Here is a 27,396-nt window from a genome sequence, read left to right on the forward strand (position 1 = left end):
GTGTGTGTATATTTTCTTAACACAGATAAGAGGCATAAAGAAACGGATACACGTATAATATATTCTGTTTAAAGAAAAGGCATTGGATCAGTTACACAAAAGGTATCACATGATCCTGTGCCTGATAAGAATGATTTAATGTGCATTGTTTGTTTGGCTCATCAATCACGAAACGGTCCATGCACTTCTTGTCGCAATATGGCTGCCACTGTGGTCAACCATGCTCTGTATCCTGATGCAACTATCACCATGGCGTTGTTTCGAGAGGTTACAAATGCCGCTGAGCTTCGACAACATGTCATGAAGGGGGAGTTCGAGGCTTCTCTTTTGAAACCAGTAATGGTTCGTAAATGCAACACCGGGTCAGCCGCTAAGGTTACTTTTTGACAACAAATTTAGCGAAGCGACTTAAAATATCCCTCATTGCATTTTCGACGCTGCCAGTGTATAATGAAAGATATTTAAAAGCAAATATGTAGACGAAAGATTCCATTTAATAATATTTGACTTTAGATAAGCTTTTAACAACAGTCTTTGACACTTCACCGAACATTTGTCTTCTTTTCTTTCCAAAACAGTGTAAGCCTAAAATAGGCTTGGAGTAGGTGTAGATCTAGTTGAATTATCACCTTTGAGGTTTTAACTTTTTTTTAAAGATTGATTGGAAAACTGACAACTGTAAATGTTCAAAAGTTGATGCAGATTTATAGAAAGGATGGGTGTATTATTTGACAACTGCATTCTGTAATTGTGTTGAAAATATATCTCCAGACAGGTTAGTCATTGTGCACTTATATGTGTACTTATATGTGTACATACCAGGATACCAAACTGCATATATAATGTTTGAATGTATAAATGTTTAGTTTGCCAAAATCTTGGTTTCCGCCTCCCCAACACACCCCAACTGGATCCAAGGATGGCATTGGTTGTAGGTTCGAATCATAGAATGGTCTGGCCTGAATTAGGTTCCATGGTTCCTCAGAAAGTACTTTGAGATTTTGTCCCCATCAAGCTGATACAACACTATGCTATTGATAACCATAATAACGTTCGAAACAGTATTAAAAATAACTCACTGTTGTTGTTTATTGTATGTTTCAGATTGTTGATCCATTTCAAGTCCTTGTAGCTGCCAATAAAGCTGAGCATTTACACCGCAGTGGGAGAATGATGACAAGAAATGTCCACACAGAGATTCTCTTCTGTCTTTCACCCACAAAAAATGTAAGAATAGTTCTTTCTCAAGCTTCCTTTCTACCTATTGCAGTTGTGTTGAAAGTGTTTTCCCCAGATAAGCTGGTTACAAGTAGTTCACAACATTTTGATCATGTATCCTTAAGTGAACCATTATAAGTTACTTGATTGTCCCTGTGTGCAATGTTAAGCAACAAACAAAACTTTTATGATGTACATGGTATATTATATTCGCCATCAATCTCATTAAAGTCAGATTTAGTGATCGCCACTACCCCAAAGATCTGGGGGCATCTAATCATGGGGTCATGTCAGAACACCATTCTGCGAACTTTGACTGATCAAAGAAATGAATAACAAGAAGTCAAGATTATTTAGTACCCAATTAGAAATTGATTTCTAGAGCTACACAGCACCTTATTCCATTCCAGACTACCCTTTGAAAAATATTTCTCAATTCTTCCAAATTTGAAGCTGAAAAAAAGAAACTTCTGGAATGTCTAAAAGATTTTCGAAATTACAGTACTTTCCATGGGCTATGGAAAGTCTCTTCCTTTTCAAATGTTTATCCCATTGACTCAAGAGAATCCATCCAAGCTGTCACTTTGCAATCTAGTAAGCAACTCTCTGACTGGTTGGATGAAAGGTCGTTCTGATGTGATCTGTAATGGGATATCCTCAGATCTTTGTTTAGCACTAATGAGAACTAAGATCTGATTTTACTGAGTTTGTATTGACCATGTGACATCTACCAACGTATCTCTCTATGACCTATAATCCCATGGTTGTATAGTTTGTACTACCCTGGGTGTTTGTCTCAACTGTCTGTTCATGGGTAGCAGGGCTTCAGTAATCATATATTGTACTAACAACCTACAACATCAACTCGAGAATTACTTGGATCAGCTACCCGTGAAGATCCTGGCTAAAATTGGTCTCCAGCAACCCATGCTTGTTGTAAGAGGCGACTAAAGAAATTTGGTGGTCAGGCCTGCTGACTTGGTTGATGCATGTCACCATATCCCAATTGCATAGACTGATGCTCATGATGTCAACCACTGGATTGTTTGGTCAAGACTTGATTATTTACTGACCGCCATCATATAGCTGGAATATTGCTGAGTGCGGCGTTAAACAACAAACTTGGATCAGCAGAACAGTAGGTAAAATTGCAGTTGTCTTGACATCTAAAGTGGTTTATCATTTATTTGTGGTATATTATTTATTTGGTGTATCATTTGTATGAAAATTTCGTTGATGAATGATATTTTTTATTCATTTTGTCTCCTTTGTTTTTTTAAAGATTTCAGATTCATTCAAGAAGTTTGGTTTGGGTGACTCGGATACTTCAGCTTTAGTTGTGATCATGAATGACAACAACGGCAGCACACTGGCAACAGTGACAGAGAAGGTACAGGGAAAACTGGTTGATGTCACAGAAGTTGGCGAGCTCACAGACTCTGATATGGTCAAAAAGGTTAGTTCAAGATTAAACATAACTTTATCGTTAATATTTTGCAGTGCAGATAAAAGCAATAAAGTGAACCTGATTGTCATATTCTGGAATTTAGGGACGACACTGTATTTAGTTTCAGAAAATTGTGTTTTCTTGTGTTCATCTGTCCAGTCAGGATGTGTCTGTCACAAACAAATTAGGAAAAGTCTTGATTTGTCCCAAATTGGGAATATTTTTAGATTCCTTAATTTCTTATTTTCAGAGGTGTTTTAGTATTTAACTGAATGCATTAATCATTGCCTGATTGTAAAATATTAAATTTCAGTGGGAAAAATATTAAAGACATTTGCCTTAGAACTGGAGCTATAAATATATATATATATATATATTCTTGCTAATCTTCCACGTATTAGTTGTCACACCATTACTTGGTTGGTCTTGTTGTTCCAGGTGTACAAGCTTACAGAGCAGGAGCTGACTGTAGGATCTCCTCTGGACAGCATCACGACAAGGATTGCAGCAAAGGAAATGGCTGTTGTTTGATCCACACCAGCTGCTGTCCCGCTGGTCAGATTTGAACGAACATGTAAATAGGAAATAAAAGATCTCAGTCAATACCTTCTTCTGTATTTGATCAACACCCATCAAGAAGACATGTAAACCTCCACATTGAAATGTGTTGGGGTAGGGTCAGGACTGCCCTGGGCAATATGTTTTCATACAACCCATGTTCAGGACTTCGGAATGTGGGCCCCATTGGGATGTATGCACAGTCACATCTTATCCCTAACTACCATCTTCCCGAGGCAAGGGAGTTAACTGACTATAAAAGTCCAGTTTCCACCCTTGCCGGAATTATGGTGTTTACATTTTGGCCAGACTAACAAGTCTATGCTTAGTCAATAAAAATTGCAAAACGAAATCGACATCCGGATTGTAAACTACCCGGCCAATTGCAGCATTTGCAAAGCATGTGTACCGACAATTCAGCATCAGCAGATATTTACCAAATCTTTTCTTGTTATTGTAACCGTGCTTGTGTTAGCCGATAGTAGAGTAGGTGATCTACTACCCAATAATCACCAACAGCTGTGGGGGGTGAGGCTGATGAGTTTATTTATGTTTGTATTGATGCATGGACTTACGTACGTACATATTTACTTCAGCCTGAAACAATGAAAGTACAACATAAGCAAGTATAACATAAAATCTAATAAATATATACAATCTGTTATAGTTACTATTTAAATTTCTAAAATATGGATATAGATTGGTGAAGCAAATCCGTTTTATTACAGTATAGATCTTGATTATCGATCCAATTGTCTTCACTGGGCATCACCATTTTTGTTTTTAAGCAAATGCAATTGATATAAGAGGTGGATTCTGATTGGTCAATAGGAGGTACATAGAAGGGACATAACTCAAATTAGCCACTGGTGGCGCTATGATTAAGCCGGAAATTCCAGCCTAGTTCGGCAAGGGTGGAAACTGGACTTTTACAGTCAGTATCTCCCTTGCCTCTGGATGATGCTAACTACTGGAAATTAAACCTTAGAAAAAATCACAACCTGAATGGACCCTGTGGATCAGTTGATTTTTCTGTTAACAATAATTGAAATCTATAGGATTAGCATCTAAACAACCAAAGTCAGCTATTCCTTTTTAATACATTCACTGATGTGAACATCTAGTGCTTGTATCAAGTCAACGTGGTTCAATAACGAATACATGTATCCACTCTCCACAGCAGTCCTCTGCTTAATGGAAATATTCTTTCATTGCTGGGGAGTAGTTTTGTCAAGCATTTCTATTTGATGGTTCTGTCAGTTTGAAGTAAGGCCATCATTAACTTCAATGTGCTTGAATATCTATTCCAGATGTATCTATCTGTTCGGGCTTGGACAAAATGCCATACTAATTGATCTATTCTTGACCTACAACTGTGAGGCGCTGTTTTAGTATTTATACCCAGTTTTGTGATATAAGATTATTAATTTATTGATTTCACAAACTCGATATTTAGATATTAATAAACGCATTTATTGATATCACAAATGATCATTACAAATACATCAGATTTATTGATATCTAAACTTTGAATTGACAGTAAATAATATCAAAGTATAGTGACATGCATTGATTTGAATTATGATAAAAGAAACATGCATATATCTTTTGTTATATAATTTCACAAAAAAAGTATTAAAATATCGAACTCGGACTCGGGTATACAAGTTTATCAACCACACTGTGTCACACTGTGTCATCTCTCGAGCACATAGTGACAATTGTAGGAAGTAACAGTAAAATCCCATATATATTTTCTCACCGGAACAAATAAGGGCAGATAACTCTAATATCAAACTTGAAATGTGTAAACAACATGGCTGACATTCTGTTCAACTTGCAAAAGGACGGTATAATCAAGAAGATCTTGTATGCTGGGAAGGGCAATCTTCCTCCTTTTAAGGATGGATCAAGGGTAGACATTTCAATTATTGTCACTGACAAGTGGATGGATAGATTCGTTGTATAGACAGTGCAGTATTTAGGTTTGACCATGTCGACGATTAGGCACCTCCATATTCTGAATCCGGTGTCTGTCGCCATTACACTATAGATTCTTTCCAGAACCAATTAATCAATATATGTGAATGACTATGTTGTTGTGCCGTTATCTATGCATTCTATTGATTGTCTGTACAGACGTCTGTTGAAATTCTGAAGGATATTATAATCGTCCGTATTCCGTAATAAGTTCATTAATTATAACAGTATAATGCAATATTTTAGGTTTCATGAGTACTGCTAGCTCGGATGTTGTATGGAAACACCTTAAATTATGACTAGAAAGGGGAAATAATACAGTCCAATATAATTAAAATCATTTCATTAAAAAGAAGTAATCTGAAAGAACATGAAGAAAGAGTTTCAAAATATTCTGGATCAAATAATCATGATAAAGACTGGTTACAAAGTGGCACTCGCACCTGCACTCGCATGTAGGTTATCTCAGCGTAAAACAGGGGCGGCAGTTTGTTTGAATTTAAACATGAATAAATGCAATGGACAAATGATCAGGGTGTTTGACAGCATGTGATTCGCTTTAGCAACATGGTCAAAAGCATGAGTCTAGTCAAATATATTTTAATGCAGTAAATTTAACTAATAAAAGTCCATATCTACAAACTCTAAAATCTGGAGATATGTCAGTAAACAACATTTACTCATTATTGGGGGAACAATACAAATAATACATGCATGCAACCATGGTTCGAAGTAGGTACAAGTCTCAATATTAATTATCATGTTTTTGTTATACATAATTTCTTCATCTAGACAATGGACACATGATAGGTATAGACATTAAAAGCCTATTTTATCAAAGACTGTGCACATGCCAAATTAGGATCTAAGTTGCCATGGTTACATACCTCAGCTGCTCAGGTTCAATATGCTTACTTGAAAATGAAAGGTCACCTCACCTAGGATGTGCTCAGTTAAAAAATGGTTAAATGTGGACTGAATTGGGTTTTCAGCTTACTTTCCATTACAAGACGAGCAAATGTGACGAAACCAAGACAGTCCTTGATGACAGTCGGAAACATCCCAAGCCTCTGGAGATTATCCTTGGCAAGAAGTTTAAGTTGGAGGTGTGGGAGATGTGTCTTCAAACAATGAAGGAGGGAGAGGTGTCTGAGTTCATCTGTGATATCAAGGTAAACAGCTGTGTTTGTTACAGACATATCAAGGATTTATATGAAGTCTGTAGCATATGTCAGAAAAAATTCCTTCATTGGAATTAACAATTTCCCAATTAATGTTATTATAATTATAACTGATGTTATGACTTTGTAGAGGAAATTGTATATCGCTGATAAAAGAACAGGTATATTAACACAATACTGATTTTTATTTTCAATTTGCTTGCCAAAGTCACGTAGTTCAGAATCTTATAAAATCCCTCCATATATTTTGTAATGAAAACATACACAAGGCAGTTTAATAAGATTTCAAGTGGGGACATGTAAAGCAGGCTAACTAATTTGGCCCTTTTGGTTATGAGGATATAAATACAGTCGAACCTCGTTATCTCAAACTCTGTTATCTCTAATGTACCGATATCTCAAACCTATTCTCCAGTTGCATGCTTATCTGGAATTTGAGAGAAAAATACACAGCGCTATCTTGAACCTTGGACTGGGCCCCAACTTTGACTTTACTAGATAATTTGGTGCCTTTATTTCCAAGTTGGCATTGCCACATTGACAGTTTTGGAAAGTGCAAGTATATTTCGTACCATTCTCAACACATGTAGGGGCGGTCGGTTAGCCTAATGGTTAAAGCGTTCGCTCGTCATGCCGAAGACCCGGGTTCGATTCCCGACATGGGTACAATGTGTGAAGCCCTTTTCTGGTGTCCCCCGCCGTGATCTTGCTGGACATGCTGGAATATTGCTAAAAGCGGCGTAAAATCATACTCACTCACTCACTCAACACATGTAACAGCTGTAAAGCTACAGAGCAATTCAAACAAAATGTTCAACCCATTACGTATTTATCTTTTGATCCAACTGTAATGGTAATCATTATTAAAAAATAAAATACTGTGAAAAGACATGGCGGCACCTGGTTACATCAACGTGGTAATCGAAGTCGGATCAATGGAATCAAAACCTAATGGTGCTACTTACATTATGATGCTGTGAATTAAGAAGCTTGAGTCAAGAGTGGCGCATTGTTGTTTTTGTCAAGTGGACAGACTAAATAGTGATTGCTGCCTAATGAGGTGCCTGCACACTGTACATAATTTATCACAATGGCCCTGTCGTCTAAGGCGCTGTGGGGGGCACGGGTGGCCCAGTTGTCTAAGGCGCCGCGATTCGCTGTGTAGAGTTGCCTCCCTTTGGGCACGCCAGAAACCTTTGTTGGGGGTTCGAATCCAGGTTTGCCCCGATTATGTTTCTAGGTTTGTCAGCACCATACTCGTGCTTACTCATACTCTGCATCACTTCGGGCTTTCCTCCCACACTAACATGATTAAGCTGACACACCGTGATATAACTGGAATACTGTTAATACTGTTAAACCCAACTCACTCACTCTAAGGTGCTGCAATTCGCTGTCCAGAGTTGCGTCCCTTGGGCATGGCAGAGACTTATGATCATGGGTTCGAATCCCGATTCGCCCTGATTATGTTTCTTGGTTTGTCAGCACCATACCCGTGCTCGTGTTTTTCACCAAAGTAGTTAACGTCTGAGACCTGCATAACTTCGTGGTTTCCTCCAACATTAAGCTTACATGCCATAACATAATGGGAATACCGTTCAAAGTGGCGTTAAACCAAACTCTCTCACTCACTCACACCAGTGAATGATTTGTTTAGGGACAAATACTTTTTCAGCATCTTTGGAAATAATTATCCAGCCTTAAGATTGTTTCAGATTGTCCTTCATACTTACCTTTCTATTTTGAAGATAGATATAATGTCAGGTCATTGTCTCTTGTGCATGTTATATGAGAGAGTTGTGCATGTTGTATATGAGAGTTGTGCGTGTTGTATGAGAGAGTTTGTGCATGTTGTATGAGAGAGTTGTGCATGTTGTATGAAAGAGTTGTGCATGTTGTATGAGAGAGTTGTGCATGTTGTATGAGAGAGTTGTGCATGTTGTATGAAAGAGTTGTGCATGTTGTATGAGAGAGTTGTGCGTGTTGTATGAGAGAGTTGTGCATGTTGTATGAGAGAGTTGTGCATGTTGTATGAGAGAGTTGTGCATGTTGTATGAGAGAGTTGTGCATGTTGTATGAGAGAGTTGTGCATGATGTATGAGAGAGTTGTGCATGATGTATGAGAGAGTTGTGCATGATGTATGAGAGTTGTGCATGTTGTATGAAAGAGTTGTGCATGTTGTTTGAGAGAGTTGTGCATGTTGTATGAGAGAGTTGTGCATGTTGTATGAGAGAGTTGTGCGTGTTGTATGAAAGAGTTGTGCATGTTGTATGAGAGAGTTGTGCATGATGTATGAGAGAGTTGTGCATGTTGTATGAGAGAGTTGTGCATGATGTATGAGAGAGTTGTGCATGTTGTATGAGAGAGTTGTGCATGTTGTATGAGAGAGTTGTGCATGTTGTATGAGAGAGTTGTGCATGTTGTATGAGAGAGTTGTGCATGTTGTATGAGAGTTGTGCATGATGTATGAGAGAGTTGTGCATGTTGTATGAGAGAGTTGTGCATGTTGTATGAGAGAGTTGTGCATGTTGTATGAGAGAGTTGTGCATGTTGTATGAGAGAGTTGTGCATGTTATATGAGAGTTGTGCATGATGTATGAGAGAGTTGAGCATGTTGTATGAGAGTTGTGCATGTTGTATGAGAGTTGTGCATGTTGTATGAGAGAGTTGTGCATGATGTATGAGAGAGTTGTGCATGTTGTATGAGAGAGTTGTGCATGTTGTATGAGAGAGTTGTGCATGATGTATGAGAGAGTTGTGCGTGTTGTATGAGAGAGTTGTGCGTGTTGTATGAGAGAGTTGTGCATGTTGTATGAGAGAGTTGTGCATGTTGTATGAGAGAGTTGTGCATGATGTATGAGAGAGTTGTGCATGATGTATGAGAGAGTTGTGCATGTTGTATGAGAGAGTTGTGCATGTTGTATGAGAGAGTTGTACATGTTGTATGAGAGAGTTGTGCATGTTGTATGAGAGAGTTGTGCATGTTGTATGAGAGAGTTGTGCATGTTATATGAGAGTTGTGCATGATGTATGAGAGAGTTGAGCATGTTGTATGAGAGAGTTGTGCATGTTGTATGAAAGAGTTGTGCATGATGTATGAGAGAGTTGTGCATGATGTATGAGAGTTGTGCATGTTGTATGAAAGAGTTGTGCATGTTGTTTGAGAGAGTTGTGCATGTTGTATGAGAGAGTTGTGCATGTTGTATGAGAGAGTTGTGCGTGTTGTATGAAAGAGTTGTGCATGTTGTATGAGAGAGTTGTGCATGATGTATGAGAGAGTTGTGCATGTTGTATGAGAGAGTTGTGCATGTTGTATGAGAGAGTTGTGCATGTTATATGAGAGTTGTGCATGATGTATGAGAGAGTTGTGCATGTTGTATGAGAGAGTTGTGCATGTTGTATGAGAGAGTTGTGCATGTTGTATGAGAGAGTTGTGCATGTTATATGAGAGTTGTGCATGATGTATGAGAGAGTTGAGCATGTTGTATGAGAGTTGTGCATGTTGTATGAGAGTTGTGCATGTTGTATGAGAGAGTTGTGCATGATGTATGAGAGAGTTGTGCATGTTGTATGAGAGAGTTGTGCATGTTGTATGAGAGAGTTGTGCATGATGTATGAGAGAGTTGTGCGTGTTGTATGAGAGAGTTGTGCGTGTTGTATGAGAGAGTTGTGCATGTTGTATGAGAGAGTTGTGCATGTTGTATGAGAGAGTTGTGCATGATGTATGAGAGAGTTGTGCATGATGTATGAGAGAGTTGTGCATGTTGTATGAGAGAGTTGTGCATGTTGTATGAGAGAGTTGTGCATGTTGTATGAGAGAGTTGTGCATGTTGTATGAGAGAGTTGTGCATGTTATATGAGAGTTGTGCATGATGTATGAGAGAGTTGAGCATGTTGTATGAGAGAGTTGTGCATGTTGTATGAAAGAGTTGTGCATGTTATATGAGAGTTGTGCATGATGTATGAAAGAGTTGTGCATGATGTATGAGAGAGTTGTGCATATTGTATGAGAGAGTTGTGCATGATGTATGAGAGAGTTGTGCATGTTGTTTGAAAGAGTTGTGCATGTTGTATGAGAGAGTTGTGCATGTTGTATGAAAGAGTTGTGCATGATGTATGAGAGAGTTTTCATAAATATGGGTGCATAAAGAGGGGATTTGTTTGTTAATCAGTTCATTTCCAGTTTGATTTGTACCTCATTCAATCTACAGCATGTGAACACCTACCCGCTGGTTGCCAAGAGTCTACGTCAGATCCACTCGGGGAAGCCGGACAGCCACCAGCATGAGAACCACTGTTGTGGCATGATGAATATGGCGGAACATGGCCTAGGTCACGCCGACCTGGATGAGCTGATGAAGACTCCACAGCCCCTTGCCTTTACACTGGGTAAGGTCAAAGAGTGCGTTGTGCTATCTGTCGTCAAATCCACCTTGGATTAATATAGCCACTGCATTGTGAGAATCGTTTCATGCTTGATAATCTGTCTTCCTTTGTGGTTAACTTGACAGAACTATAATGTTTGTTTGTTTGTTTGTTGTAACCCAGCCATCTGTGTGGCAGTTAGCCTGTACAGATATGACATCATGCAGTTTAATGTGACGTCACTTGCTTGTCACGTCAAAATTGACCCTGTTCGCCCATAAGAAAGATGAAACACAAATATTTCATTTACAGACCGCTGTCATATAGCTGGAATGTTACTGAGTGTGATATTAAACAACAAAAAAACAAAAAAACGAACACAGTGGAACAATACCCAGAACTCTTCTGGCATATGCATGAGTCTCCTTAGTTTATGTTTGTTTGATTGTTGTGTCTGATTACAGAGGAGTGACACATGTTTGTCTTCCTGGGTTCATCAAGTTCGACACACAGAGTGGTTGCCCATTCTGACAATACTTTGGAAACTGCTTGGAATGAACAGACTATGTCTCATGTCACTTCCTGCCTTCAAGCTTATTTGCCATAAACACACACATTTGTCTCACAGTTTTATTGTTGTGCTTGTAGAACTGGTGAAGTTCGAGGAGGCAGAGACCTTTAAAAAGGAAGTGTGGACGATGAGTGAGGACGAGAAGCTGGCCACAGTCCCCAAGCTGAAAGAGGAAGGCAATCAGCTGTATGGCCGGAAGCTGTACAAGGAGGCGGCTGACATCTACGCTAAGGCCATAGGAATACTTGAACAGCTCATTCTGAAGTAAGTGTAGGTTACGCTAAGGTGATAGGAATACTTGAGCAGCTCATTCTGAAGTAAGTGTAGGTTACGCTAAGGTGATAGGAATACTGGAACAGCTCGTTCTGAAGTAAGTGTAGGCTACGCTAACGTGATAGGAATACTTGAACAGCTCATTCTGAAGTAAGTGTAGGTTACGCTAAGGTGATAGGAATACTGGAACAGGTCATTCTGAAGTAAGCGTAGGTTACGCTAAGGTGATAAGAATACTGGGACAGCTCATTCTGAAGTAAGTGTAGGTTACGCTAAGGCGATAGGAATACTGGAACAGGTCATTCTGATGTAAGTGTAGGTTACGCTAAGGTGATAGGAATACTGGAACAGGTCATTCTGAAGTAGGTGTTGGTTACGCTAAGGTGATAAGAATACTGGGACAGCTCATTTTGAAGTAAGTGTAGGTTACGCTAAGGCAATAGGAATACTGGAACAGTTCATTCTGAAGTAAGTGTAGGTTACGCTAAGGTTATAGGAATACTTGGACAGCTCATTCTGAAGTAAGTGTAGGTTACGCTTAGGTGATAGGAATACTGGAACAGGTCATTCTGAAGTAAGTGTAGGTTACGCTAAGGTTATAGGAATACTTGGACAGCTCATTCTGAAGGTAAGTGTAGGTTACGCTAAGGCAATAGGAATCCTGGAACAATTCATTCTGAAGTAAGTGTAGGTTATGCTAAGGCTATGACTTCAGCTATACTATTGACACTGTACTTTTGAACTTAATTCATATGTATAACTGTTTGGATGTATACAAAACTGTTTGGATTTCTTCTGTCAGGGTGTGTTTTTTTTGCACAACTTTCTGTACGTGTGCTCAACTGGGTTTATGCACAACTGTCTGGGTGTGTGCTCAACTGGGTGTGTACACAACTGTCTGGGTGTGTGCTCAACTGGATGTACACAACTATCTGGGTGTGTGCTCAACTGTGTGTGTGCTCAACTGGGTGTGTACACAACTGTATGGGTGTGTGCTCAACTGGATGTACACAACTGTCTGGGTGTGTGCTCAACTGTGTGTGTGCTCAACTGGGTGTGTACACAACTGTATGGGTGTGTGCTCAACTGGATGTACACAACTGTATGGGTGTGTGCTCAACTGGATGTACACAACTGTCTGGGTGTGTGCTCAACTGTGTGTGTGCTCAACTGGGTGTGTACACAACTGTATGGGTGTGTGCTCAACTGGATGTACACAACTGTCTGGGTGTGTGCTCAACTGTTCGTGTGCTCAACTGGGTGTGTACACAACTGTCTGGGTGTGTGCTCAACTGGATGTACACAACTGTCTGGGTGTGTGCTCAACTGGGTGTGTACACAACTGCCTGGGTGTGTGCTCAACTGTGTGTGTACACAACTGTCTGGGTGTGTGCTCAACTGGATGTGTATACAACTGTCTGGGTGTGTACTCAACTGGTTGTACACAACTGTATGGGTGTGTGCTCAACTGGATGTACACAACTGTATGGGTGTGTGCTCAACTGGATGTACACAACTGTCTGGGTGTGTGCTCAACTGTGTGTGTGCTCAACTGGGTGTGTACACAACTGTATGGGTGTGTGCTCAACTGGATGTACACAACTGTCTGGGTGTGTGCTCAACTGGGTGTGTACACAACTGCCTGGGTGTGTGCTCAACTGTGTGTGTACACAACTGTCTGGGTGTGTGCTCAACTGGATGTGTATACAACTGTCTGGGTGTGTACTCAACTGGTTGTACACAACTGTCTGGGTGTGTGCTCAACTGGATGTGTACACAACTGTCAGGGTGTGTGCTCAACTGGGTGTGTACACAACTGTCTGGGTGTGCTCAGCTGGTTTATGGACAACTGTCTGGGTATGTGCTTAACTGGGTGTGTCACAACTGTTTGGGTGTGTGCTCAACGAGGTTATCCACAACTGTCTGGGTGTGTGCTGAACGAGGTTATCCACAACTGTTTGGGTGTGTGCTCAACGAGGTTATCCCCAACTGTCTGGGTGTGTGCTGAACGAGGTTATCCCCAACTGTTTGGGTGTGTGCTCAACAAGGTTATCCCCAACTGTCTGGGTATGTGCTTAACTGGGTGTGTCACAACTGTTTGGGCGTGTGCTCAGCTGGTTTATGCACAACTGTCTGGGTGTGTGCTCAACTGGGTATGTCACAACTGTCTGGGTGTGTGCTCAACGAGGTTTATCAACAACTGTCTGGGTGTGTGCTCAACGAGGTTTATCCACAACTGTCTGGTTGTGTTGCCAGGGAGAAGCCGGGAGATGAGGAGTGGGAGGAACTTGACAAGATGAAGCTGCCATTCCTGCTGAACTTCTCCCAGTGCAAACTGCTGGAGCACGACTACTACCCTGTCATAGAACACACCACCACTGTACTCAAGAGGGAGCCAGGTGAGTAGAACACTCCACCACTGTACTCAAAATAGGGGCCAGGTAGGTAGAACACACATCCACTCAACAAACTCACGAGGCACTCAGAAATATATTGGACAATGATTAAACCCATGCCTGCTTGTCTGCTGATGTTAAATATACTATACAACACATGGTTGGAATATATACTTCATATGAAGTGGTATAAATGTTATTGTTGCGCAGTGGAATATTAACTATTAACAAAAATGTGAATTTCCTCACTGTTGTATGAGGGGAACTAAACACAATTCTAATATACCCCACGGCAGGGGATGGTTTTCTGTTTATATTAATTCAGAATAATATATTTTTATTGATCTTTATGTGAACATCTCACCACTCATTGACTGTGAGCTTCATGGGATAGTTTTGACATCAAATAACACAAGGGTAAGAGTCATCACGTACAGAGGATTTATTGTACAGAGTTTGAAAATGTACAAATGTAAATTCACATTAATGAAGCTATATCATGTATATCTATGTCACAGTGCATGTGTTTTGTTCCAGAGAATGTGAAGGCGTTGTTTCGGCGAGCCAAGGCCCACGTCGGTGCGTGGAATCCAGACGATGCTCGTAATGACTTTAACCGTGTCCTGCTGTTAGATCCATCTCTGTCAAATGCAGTGAAGAAGGAGTTGACAAGATTAGACGACATGATCAAACAGAAGGCAGAGAAAGACAAGCAGTCTCTCAAGGGAATGTTTGATCAACACGGATAGCATGGCCCAGATGTTTGATCAACACGGGTAGCCAAGCCCAAATGTTTGATAAACCTGGGTCACAGGGTCCAGATGGAGACAGTGATGGAGGGGATGATTCGTTGTGGATCTGTCCACCACCGTTTCATTTCTTTGATCGTTCTCATATTGAAATCATCGTCAGTACTTCACAGGTTTCTGTAAAATACGTTCCTCCATCTCCCATGAAACAATCGGCCGCTGTCTACTGTAGTGGCTATTTTTAACCAACCAATCATCTCGTGACTTGGTTCTAGCGAGAGGATAAATGAGCGCTCTGGTTGCATCATACATTTCTCACAATTTGCAGCAAGTGTCACGGCCTAGGAACCATTTATTCCAAACATTACATTAGTGTCAGGGTTCAATGAACCATTTATTCCAAACATTACATTAGTGTCAGGGTTCAATGAACCATTTATTCCAAACATTACATTAGTGTCAGGGTTCAATGAACCATTTATTCCAAACATAACATTAGTGTCAGGGTTCAATGAACCATTTATTCCAAACATTACATTACTGTCAGGGTTCAATGAACCATTTATTCCAAACATTACATTAGTGTCAGGGTTCAATGAACCATTTATTCCAAACATTACATTAGTGTCAGGGTTCAATGAACCATTTATTCCAAACATTACATTAGTGTCAGGGTTCAATGAACCATTTATTCCAAACATTACATTGGTGTCAGGGAAACTCCATGCATAGAACTGACCTCGTTTGTCTTCCGTGAATTATGCATGGTCTCAGTTGATTGCTTGACTTAATAATAAAACACGCCACATATCAGCGGTTTCTTGTCACAGGTGGTTGGAGAATGTATGACAGACAAACTTGAGAAGTATTATGATGTTTTGAAGTCAAAGAAATATTTTTATGTCTACATATCTGTTGTTCCTTGGTTCTGCCCCTGTCATTTTCCTCCCGGCGCTCAATCTTTATAGGAGTAAATGCATGACAAGGGCAGGTAACTCTACCAAACAAACCGACATATTTATGTTCATGACTAGAAGCGAGTTTACTCAACACGAAGACCTGTTTCACAAGTTGATGACTGATCATATGTAAGTTGTTTGAAATTCTCAGTAATGTGTCTGTTGGTAGAAATTCTCCGTGATGCGTCTGTTGGTTGAAATTCTCCATGATGCGTCTGTTGGTTGAAATTCTCTGTGATGCGTCTGTTGGTTGAAATTCTCCATGATGCGTCTGTTGGTTGAAATTCTCCATGATGCGTCTGTTGGTTGAAATTCTCCATGATGCGTCTGTTGGTTGAAATTCTCTGTGATGCGTCTGTTGGTTGAAATTCTCCATGATGTGTCTGTTGGTTGAAATTCTCCATGATGCGTCTGTTGGTTGAAATTCTCCATGATGCGTCTGTTGGTTGAAATTCTCCATGATATGTCCAGGGTATGAAACTCCCAAAAATTTCAGCCAGACCACAGGACTGGCTAGCTGAAATACTTGCCAGCCCTGACCAAAACCTGCCTGCCCACTATAATCATATGTTTCTCAGGATAAGCTAACGGGGTTTCTCTTTGGTTACATTTTATCATTCATCTTTATATGTGAATTAATGATTATCATCGGGAAATATTTTGAATATTTTCACATATGAAATATAACCCGACCATCGGGCAGGGGGATTTGAAAATCTGGCAGCCCGAGTTGAAATCAACCCGTCTCGGACGGTCGGGCAGGCAGGTATTTTGAACACTGATATGTCGGTTGGTTGAAATTCTCCATGATGCATCTGTTGGTTGAATGTGTGTTATGTGGATGTGTTATTGTACGAGTGGAATTTGGGTTGCAGTCCTGATTTTTTGTGACATAATCCTGTAAGAAGCACAATGTACTTTTTCAGTCAGAATGAATTTTAAATTATGCAGTTATTCCATGTATACAATGCCAAAATTGAATAAAACATGTGGCTCTAAAAAGTCAAAGTACCAGTAATAATTACAGTGAGACTACTGCGCAACAAACAAAGAACTGACTTCAATGTTTCTGTATATATGGAGGTTAGCTCAGGGATTTATGCAAAATGTGCTCACCATGTTTTATATTTATAACTCCATAAATGCCAAAACATATCGAAATCAATTTATATAAATAAATATGTCAACAGTAATGACTTCACAGGCTGCTTAATTAATCATTAACATACAAGATGGGTGGGTGAGTTCGGTTTTACGCCGCTTTTAGCAACATTCCAGCAATATCACGGCGGGGGGACACCAGAAATGGGCTTCACACATTGTACCCATGTCGGGAATCGAACCCGGGTCTTCGGCGTGACGAGCTAACGCTTTAACCACTATGCTACCCGACCGCCCCTAACATACAAGAAACTGTAGACCTCAATGAAGACAAATCGGGGACATCATTCAGTGCAATAATGCAACACAGGGCATTCCATTATCAGCCAATCAGGAAGCAGTAGTCTGTTCGTTGCGGTCTAATGTTTTTCCTATTTGTAGAAACATAAGCTCAACAACAATTGCTCGGTAGGCCACTCAAATGCGACAGAATCATTTGTAAATTTATGTATTGTAAGTTGAACGTTACATGCTTCCATATGCTGTAATCTTGAAATTAATGAGAGCGTGAATTAAATGCGAAAAATGCTAGTGGTCTTTGTTTGCATTAATGAAACATCGCATTTATGTCTCCAAAATGACTATCAACAATAAGACGGCCTCACTGTACACTTTGGATAGCGGAAATACAAACTTGAATATAAACACAAACATGGTTTATTGAGCAGCAGTTGTAACAAGTACAAACAATGTCATTTAAAGAAAAGTAATTAGACAATGGGCATCCGGTGAGTTATCACTGCTGGGGTCAAGAGTTCAACCCACTCGTGTCAAACTTGGTGTCATAAATGAACCGTTGTTGGTTCAATTATTTTATTGCCTTTGAACTTCCTTAATGCCAGTATACAACAATAAACATATAAACTGTGTGTTGTTGTTAGGAAATCACTGTTTATTGTTATTACGGAAGTGATCTACTCAGCACTAATAAGTGGCGCTATTTGGTGTTTGATTGGATTAAGGTAAGGATATATACATCCACTGGGGATGGGGTGGGGGGAGGGGAGTCGCATTTTTGGCTAGGGGTCAGCAGTCGTATTAATTTGGAGACGCATTAAATTCAAGATTTACAGTATCTTGTTAGTGGATGGTGTGGCTGTTCTATGTCCTCTTGCCATGATGTATGCTCTCTATTAGTTCCTCATGCTGGAGGGACTCTGGGTTATAACTGGGCCCCAGCAACATATGCTGGTCATGAGAGGAGGATGTCACTGTAGATGGTGTCATTTCTGATAATATCAGTCACTGGATTGTCTGGTTCAGACTCAGTTAGAGACAGGCCACTGTCATATAGCTGGAATATTGCTGAATGCGGCGTTCAACAACAAACAAACCAATCTATCAGACATGGAATGTCTACACAAGATAACATGTCATTCTAACTTAGATGTGACATAGTTTTTATCCCCCAGACATAAGATGTGGGAGATATAGTCATCATCTGGTCTGGCGTTTCGTCTGTATTTCATATCCAGACCATAGTGGTGTGTTGGTCCGGACCATATATTTAAATCTAATAGGTACTCTTTCTTGAAACTGTACAAAGACCAGGTTGTCAAAGGGTACCTTTTGCTATTTAGGAATCTTTAAAATTATAGTTTTTCCGTTTCCATGGCAAGAAACTTGACTCACTGTTCATAGAAATACAAAGTTCCGAATCCTAATTCCAAGGTATTGTTTTGATAGCTCAATAACTACTCTTGTATACGGACAGACAGATTAGATAGAAATTCTCTCATCTAGTTGGACTTAAAGTAACAGTCAGATGATTTGTTCTTTCGAATTTGTAGGGGCTGGGAGGATTTGTATATAACACCTTGGTCTCATCCAAGCTTTGCTTTTCACGGAAACAATCAAGTTCAACACAAGTGTGATTAAATGTGACGGTGATGCAGACAATGCTGATTGAGAAGGTCGTATGGAACAAGTTGATTAAATGGGATGGTGATGCAGACAATGCTGATTGAGAATGTCGTATGGAACAAGTTGATTAAATGTGACGGTGATGCAGACAATGCTGATTGAGAATGTCGTATGGAACAAGTTGATTAAATGTGACGGTGATGCAGACAATGCTGATTGAGAAGGTCGTATGGAACAAGTTGATTAAATGGGATGGTGATGCAGACAATGCTGATTGAGAATGTCGTATGGAACAAGTTGATTAAATGTGACGGTGATGCAGACAATGCTGATTGAGAATGTCGTATGGAACAAGTTGATTAAATGTGACGGTGATGCAGACAATGCTGATTGAGTATGTCGTATGGAACAAGTTGATTAAATGTGACGGTGATGCAGACAATGCTGATTGAGAAGGTCGTATGGAACAAGTTGATTAAATGTGACGGTGATGCAGACAATGCTGATTGAGAATGTCGTATGGAACAAGTTGATTAAATGTGACGGTGATGCAGACAATGCTGATTGAGAATGTCGTATGGAACAAGTTGATTCAGTATTTTCCGTGTTGTATGAATGAGTGTATTACCGGGTACTTGTACATTGTTTCAGCAGTGTTTGGTCAAGTTTCTGTTCAATGTCCGTCTGTCAGACTGGCAAATTGCAGGCATGCAGTGGATTACAATTTGTTGGTTGTCAAACTGTTTAGGACATATTTGTCAAACAACTAGTCATTAATAAATCTTCAGTCATATTTATCAATAGACTAGAATAAAATTTTATCATTTTTGGACTTAACTTTTAAGACGCACTTTGCTATACGTAACGCATCTATTTTTGACTGTGAAACAAAATGGCTGCCAGACAATCCAAGAATATTTAATGAAAGAAGAGATTTACTACAGAAATCTACACGCACTACTGAGCGACAGGAGCAGTATTGTTTATATTTGTGATATGCTTGAGCAGGAGTTGAGTCCCATAACGCAGCAGAGTTGTGCGGTGTCCTGTGTTACCAAGGTGCCTGTCACTTTGCAATATCTACAACTGGCAAATTTCAAATGGGTACTAGTGAGGAGTTGTATGATAAATACAGCCCATGTGATCATTGCCCACAGATGCTTGAGTGTTGGGCACAGGTGGCCCAGTTGTCTAAGGCGCCGCGATTCGCTGTGCAGAGTTGCGTCCCTTTGGCACGCCAGAAACCTATGATTGTGGGTTCGAATCCCGGTTCGCCCCGATTATGTTTCTAGGTTTGTCAGCATCATACCCGTGCTCGTGGGTTTCACCGAAGTGGTAAACGTCTGAGACCTGCATCACTTCGGGCTTTCCTCCCACATTAAGCTGACTCGCCGTGATATAACTGGAATACTGTTAAAAGCCGTGTTAAACCCAACCCAACTCACTCACTGCTTCAGTGTTGCTTTTAAAACTTCATTTGGGTAGAATGTGAGGGCCGTTCACGGTGTGCCCTGGTGTGAATGTCGGGAATAGTGAGAAAAGCAGTGCAAAACCAACCTCACTCACTCACACACTGTTATAAGAATCAAAAACAGAACCTGCTGAATCACGACTTGTACAGGAATTGCATAAAGTTCATAAAATGCACAAAGGGGGCATGGGTGGTCCAGTCTTCTAAGGTGCAATGATTCACGTGCTGAGTTGCCTCCCTTGGGTCTTCCAGGAACCTGTGATTGTTGGTTTGAATCCTAGATTTGCCCTGATTATGTTTCTAGGTTTGCGACCCCATAGGTTTCCCAAAGTGTTAAATGTCTTCGACTGCATGACTTCCTCCCAGATCAAGCTAAGGAGCATTTAAGTGAAATACTCAAAGTGGCGTTAAACTCTCTTTCATGCACAGAGACCAATCTGGTGAAGCATGGATAAGTACAGTGGTAGGGTATCAATGTACAGCCATCCCTTTTTAGTCTGACTTTTGTATAAAAGTTTGGAGATTAAGATTCTCTGAGCATCTGTTTTGTCATTCTTGCTATTGTCCAGCATTGTCCTTCTGCATGACATCTGTATTGTATTAATGTTCTGCAAAACTATAAATAGTTGTTTCTCATGAGTTGTGTTGTTTTCTATCCCCCAGTCTTAAAGGAAGAGTAAGTTCGTCTACCAGGCCCAGATTTCTATGTAACAAACTAATTTCAAACAAGTCTTGAGTTTTGACTCAAATTTTAGAAAACTCAAAGTAATGCTTTATTTAGAAAATACTCGGTTGCCTGGGATCCAAAAACAACCCATCCACGTAAACACTCGCAGTTCGACCCATCACCAATTAGCAAAACCCAAGTGTGAAGCATTGCTCCTGCTCAAAATGCAGCAAGCGCTCAACTCATTAACCAGCATCCCGTGAAGATTCCAGGTTAGAATTAGTCTTTTGCAACCCATGTTTTCGTAAGAGGTGACTAACAGGATCGGGTCGTCAGGCTTGCAGACTTGGTTGATGCATGTCATCATATCCCAATTACCGGTATGTGGATCGATGAATATTATGTCAATCACTGGATTGTCTGGTCCAGACTTGATTATTTACAGGCCACCGTCACACAGCTGGAATATTGCTGAGTGTGGCGTTAAACAACAAACAAACATACAGTAACAGCTCCACAACAACAGCAGGTGTTTCTGGCATTTTTTATTGTTCCATGTCTGATATTTACAGTATGTTGCTAGGAGACTGGTCGGGCCTAGAGGACCGTGTCAACACTGTCACATACACCATGCTGGAACCAGTTGTACTACATCAGCTTGAAAACACTTGCTACTAAGTTGGTTCTGCCACCAAGATAAACGGTTTACTGGACATGTGGCCGATGTTTGAATTCATAAACCCTAACTTCAAGATTTCCAAACATGCCTAGCCAACCAGGCAGCTGATTGTTTCAGTACAAACAGTTGAAAGTGTTATAATAGCATCACACAGAGACTGGATATGTGATGATAATAATGGAACTGATTATAAGTGATCCATTGATACTTTTTCAACATTTTACGCCACATTGGAAATCTGCTTTGGCAAATAATCAAGACTGGTTATTCTCTGGTGTTTTCATATTTTAAAGTGTGCATAAAACAGAATTATTTAATCCATATCATAAGACACTACAGATATTACTTCAGTCAATGACGGATTTTACCTCCTTAACTGCGCAAAATACTAAAACATCAGATTTTTGTTCAACTGACAAATTGTCATCATTGAACAAGAGGACCTACTGGATCATAAATTGTCATGTCAAAGTGACGAAAATCTTACACAATTGTCATGGCAACAGGTTTAACCACAAGCTACACCTGTATTTAACATAGGTAAGCACACAGTATACAGTTTCCTCTATGACCATCTCCATCACAGCTTGGAATCCTGACTGGATACCATGACCCATAGTTACTAGCCAGTTGTCATGGTTGTTTTCACAATGTCAGAGTCGACTTTTACACATTCTTACAATTATTACAGAGTTCTACTTAATCCGGAACAACACTTGCCAAAATATTAAATACATTACCTCGCACGAGGCACTACTTCATAACAAATGGCATTGCCTTCATAGTTACTGTCTAAAAATAGATTAATTTGAATAGACTCTCTGCTTATGGTGCTTGTTTGCTGTTTAACACTGCACAGAGCTACATTCCACCTGTATGATAGCAGTCTGTATATAATCGAGTCTGGACCAGACAAACCAGTGACTGATATTGTGAGCAACAATCCACAACATAGCTACAGGTCAGAGAGTCTGTGAGTGAGTTTACGGCATTTTGAACAGTATTTCAGTTTATCTTTATAAATAAGCTTAGCTTTGGAGGAGAGTCTAAAGAGCTGCAGAGACTAAATCGACCAGATAGGGTTCGGACATATCCATCATCATTATCAGTGCACATGACGAGGATGGTCCAGAAACGGATCTAACTGCAGCAGTACAATAGGGTGAGCATGTTCGATATTGTAGTTCACGGCTATACAATCTAAGCACTGTACACAACAAGCTTGTATAGTTAAAGCAAAATCATTAAATTCTATGATATAGTCTATACAAACAATACAGTGCCTATTAACAAAGTGCCATGGAAGAAAAACTACTTTGTAGGAAAATAATACACTTTGATATCCTAACACAGTGGGGAGTGACATTCTCCACACAACACTGCAGACACGATATATCTAGACACTTGGCAGTCATCACAGACATAAGGCCTTTAACATGTAGAAGACGACTCAGGTTGTCGTCATACTTTTACAATTAAATACAAATAAGGAATAAAATGTTCCTCACTATGGAATCATCTTCCTCCAAGCCTATACCATGGAAAAAAGGCTGGAATTAAAACTATCTCTAAGTCTTGTCATTGCTACCCCTGGTTCATTGTCAAAAAGAGCGCAAAATAAAGCGCCAATTTCAACAAATGTATCAATACTGTTAGAAGTTGACAAGACCCATTCTTTCCACAACTCCCACTTCAGTAGAAATAGGAGGACAATACACAAACATGTATTTCCAATGAACCAAGGGTATTAATGAAAAAAATGCCCTGAATCATGAGGATGATACTTCATGAGGAAGCATGTTAAATATCCCTGATGAAGAGTCCTGTCCACAGATGCCAGACAGAGGAGACTGAGCCAAGAACCAACATCCTATACAGTGGAACTCAGGGGGCTAGGTCTCAGGAAACCTCACTAAAACTTAATTTTGCAACAATCTTTGACCATGAACTCCAGCACTGGATTGACGGCTGTGGATAAAGTGTTTGCTTCAAGCGTCAACCAGGGTTCAAATCTAATTGTTGCTGTCTTGTTCTCTTGGACAAGGATGTATAAAAGGCACCCGAAAATTTAAGTCGTTCCATAAATTACTGTTATAATTAATAATGCGAAAGTTAACCATCCCTGATACAGACAGCTGTCTGGACTCCACAGGTTCCGCTTTATAAGGTGCAGCTGTTTGCTCCATCTTCCTCAGCGCCTGTGAACACGTCTTTGTGCCGACTACTCTACATGGTTTCTTACACAGTTACAACAAATAGATACATTTCACCATACTTATACCCTGGACGCAGCTCACTACTACTGCTGGACATGGCTGGTCTACATAGCATTCATCTCAGGCTAGGACACTTCCCAGTTCATCGTCAGTACTTCACGGGGTGTGTACAGTCTGTTTCTCCATCACCATGAATACATGGCAGTGGTGACATGTGTTTAGTTTTAGTTAGCTAATGAACTTGAAATGAGTGAGTATGGTCTTACGCCGCTATTAGCAATATTCTACCAATATCATGGCGGGGGACACCAGATATGGGCTTCACACAATGTACCCATGTCGGGAATCAAACCTGGATCTTTGGCGTGATGAGCAAATGCTTTAAACATTAGGCTACCAGACCACCCTGAACTTGAAAGGAGACTGTGTTTGACTCATGATGTCAAATAAGCCCTACTCCACAAATAAACTTTGTAGGGGCCCATCCATCGCCTGAATGTGGAGCTGTGTGACAGGATCAGGTCCAGCACGGACACGCCACTGACAGGATCAGGCCCAGCACGGACACACCATGGACAGGATCAGGTCCAGCATGGACACACCATTGACAGGATCAGGCCCAGCATTGACACACCATTGACAGGATCAGGTCCAGCATGGACACACCATTGACAGAATCAGGTCCAGCATGGACACACCACTGACATGATCAGGCCCAGCATGGACACACCATTGACAGGATCTGGTCCAGCACGGACACACCATTGACAGGATCAGGCCCAGCATGGACACACCATTGACAGGATCAGGCCTAGCATGGACACACCATTGACAGGATCAGGTCCAGCATGGACACACCATTGACAGGATCAGGTCCAGCATGGACACACCACTGACATGATCAGGCCCAGCATGGACACACCATTGACAGGATCAGGTCCAGCTTGGACACACCACTGACAGAATCAGGCCCAGCATGGACACACCATTGACAGGATCAGGTCCAGCATGGACACACCATTGACAGGATCAGGCCTAGCATGGACACACCACTGACAGGATCAGGCCCAGCATGGACACACCATTGACAGGATCAGGCCCAGCATGGACACACCATTGACAGGATCAGGTCCAGCACGGACACACCATTGACAGAATCAGGCCCAGCATGGACACACCATTGACAGGATCAGGCCCGGCACGGACACACCATTGACAGAATCAGGTTCAGCACGGACACACCACTGACATGATCAGGCCCAGCATGGACACACCATTGACAGGATCAGGTCCAGCACGGACACACCATTGACAGGATCAGGCCTAGCATGGACACACCATTGACAGGATCAGGCCCAGTATGGACACATCACTGACAGGATCAGGCCCAGCATGGACACACCATTGACAGGATCAGGTCCAGCACGGACACACCATTGACAGGATCAGGCCTAGCATGGACACACCATTGACAGGATCAGGTCCAGCATGGACACACCATTGACAGGATCAGCTAGGTTTGGGCCTGTACACACAAACCATCGACGGGATCAGCCGGGATTAGAACAGCGTTTCCCAGTTCACTGACACAACCTGTAAGCATCCCCAGCCCACTGAGGCCTCCTTAGTCACCCCTTCTCACAAGCATTCAGAAAATATTTCTTAAATTCAAAGATGTTGTTACCAAGGTATAATGTGAAATATTAATCAAATATTAATCATTGATAGCCAAACACAAAAAAAAATTGTTACTTGCTACCGAAAGAATGTATTTTTTCGATTGGTAAACTAGATACAAGTCCATGACAACGGCAATCTTGATATCAAGTCTCCATGGTCCTCACACATCCAAGCCCATCGACCAGAGAGACACGATGCATACACTGTGGGGAGTACACACAAAATATCAGATAAAATATTTACACCATTTTTTACAAGTTATGCTTTATCACATAAGACCACAGAAGCACTTTTGAAAAACCCGGCCTACAAACATGGCCACGGACATATTAAACACCACACCCGACCCTCCTTCCTGTCACACTGTATGTGACTGTCACGTTTACAAAATATTCGTACTACACATTGGGTGCAATATCACACCATCACATTGAGAATTTTTTCAGCTTGTTACGAAATGTTAAATATCAAACATGTGACACACTGCATACAAGGTGACTAAAACTTAGTGTCGATACACCCTCCACACATATCTGTAGACGCAAACTGTTCTAAAAGAAGATGAATAATGCAAAATGACGTGCCAGTATTTCATCCTGTAATACCCGCAATCAGCACAACTTATATACCGAACAAAATAAGTAAGGGATCAGGAATGTTCTTGAAGATTTTTTTTTTTTTTTTTCAATTTTCACCTAAAAAAATTCATGACCCTTAACTTTCTTTGTTCAGTATATACGAAATGGCAGTTAAAGAACACCAGATCTTTTCATAAGACTAATGGCCATGACAGATTAACTAAAGCAATATGAAAAAATCAGGGGATTAACCAGTTGTGTGAAAAAGAAATCGGGGATGAACTATAGTCATATGAAAATATGTTGTGTTCTTTAACTTATTTTGAGTAGTATATATCATTCCACAAATCGACTAATCTTCAGAAATGATCCTTATCATGAATAAACTACTTTCTCATCATGAGGTCTGTCAAAAAAGTTGAGACTTTTAATGAATAAAAAACCCTATTGACCAGCCTATAGAAAGACAAGCAGTGAGAGAATACGGTACGACGTCACAGTCAGGGCTACCCCAGCAAACTGCAGCAGACGTCTGATGCATCTAACCTCACTGACGACTCATTCAAACAATATACATGAGCGAACGTATGATGTAGAGTAGGACTAAGTCTAACAGTAGGTGATTTCCCTGGTCATGGAGAGACAGTATTGGAATTGACATTAATAACATGTCGCCCACAGCAAATAGACAATCCAATCAAGCCTTCGCAACACAATGATATAATACACTAAAGCCTGAATACATTCATTCCTAATGTGTCAACACACTAATTTGTCAGGCAGAACAAAAGTTCGAAGTCTACATTGCATAGAAACAAAGCTTGCATCTACTAATAGGGAGAACCAGTCTGTCACTGGGTGAAATACTTGATGCAGCCCATGCTAACCAGATTAATGGATGTTCTAAAATAGCTGACCTGACTTTAAAGGGTTTGTTTATTTGTTTGTTTGTTGTTTAACGCTGCACTCAGCACTTTTTCAGCTATATGACAGCGGTCTGTAAATAATCGAGTCTGGACCAGACAATCCAGTGATCGACATCATGAGCATCTATCCACATAACTGGGATATGATGACATGCATCAACCAAGTCTTCAAGCCTGACAAGCCTGTTAGTCACCTCTTATGAAAGTATAGTTGCTGAAGACCTATTCTACCCTGGATCTTCAAGGGTTGGAGCTGTTGCTCATTATCTTGGCATAAAAAAAATTATGTTCATGATTGCATTAAATGAAACTTGACATTTCTGCATCTGTATCTGTCTCTGTAACTAACTGTTGGTCAGACCACAGCTAATCCATTACTGCCTTACGACGGTCTGTAAATAATCGAGTCTGGACCAGACAATCCAGTGATTGACATCATGACCATCGATCCATGCAA

General features: G+C 40.5%; 2 protein-coding genes and 1 long non-coding RNA gene across 3 annotated transcripts; all 3 read left to right on the forward strand.

The window, feature by feature from the left end:
* The first annotated feature begins 115 nt into the window (after positions 1-115).
* LOC124132008 (EKC/KEOPS complex subunit TPRKB-like) lies at positions 116-3,268 on the forward strand. Its single transcript, XM_046495576.2, has 4 exons — positions 116-342; positions 1,105-1,227; positions 2,501-2,674; positions 3,104-3,268. Exons 1-4 carry the CDS (start codon positions 139-141, stop codon positions 3,194-3,196), a joined length of 594 nt encoding a protein of 197 aa, XP_046351532.2. The 5' UTR covers positions 116-138; the 3' UTR covers positions 3,197-3,268.
* A 1,758-nt stretch (positions 3,269-5,026) lies between these two features.
* On the forward strand, positions 5,027-16,290 carry LOC124132009 (AH receptor-interacting protein-like). Its single transcript, XM_046495577.2, has 6 exons — positions 5,027-5,138; positions 6,196-6,375; positions 10,597-10,774; positions 11,399-11,585; positions 13,851-13,993; positions 14,528-16,290. Exons 1-6 carry the CDS (start codon positions 5,040-5,042, stop codon positions 14,737-14,739), a joined length of 999 nt encoding a protein of 332 aa, XP_046351533.1. The 5' UTR covers positions 5,027-5,039; the 3' UTR covers positions 14,740-16,290.
* An 8,327-nt stretch (positions 16,291-24,617) lies between these two features.
* LOC124132012 lies at positions 24,618-25,474 on the forward strand. The gene is made up of 2 exons (XR_007221071.1): positions 24,618-24,756; positions 25,269-25,474. It is a non-coding gene; the product is annotated as an uncharacterized LOC124132012 (long non-coding RNA).
* The last annotated feature ends 1,922 nt before the right edge of the window (positions 25,475-27,396 follow it).

The sequence above is a fragment of the Haliotis rufescens genome, unplaced genomic scaffold (assembly GCF_023055435.1).
Source record: "Haliotis rufescens isolate VD_foot unplaced genomic scaffold, xgHalRufe1.0.p SCAF_15, whole genome shotgun sequence".
NCBI lineage: Eukaryota > Metazoa > Mollusca > Gastropoda > Lepetellida > Haliotidae > Haliotis > Haliotis rufescens.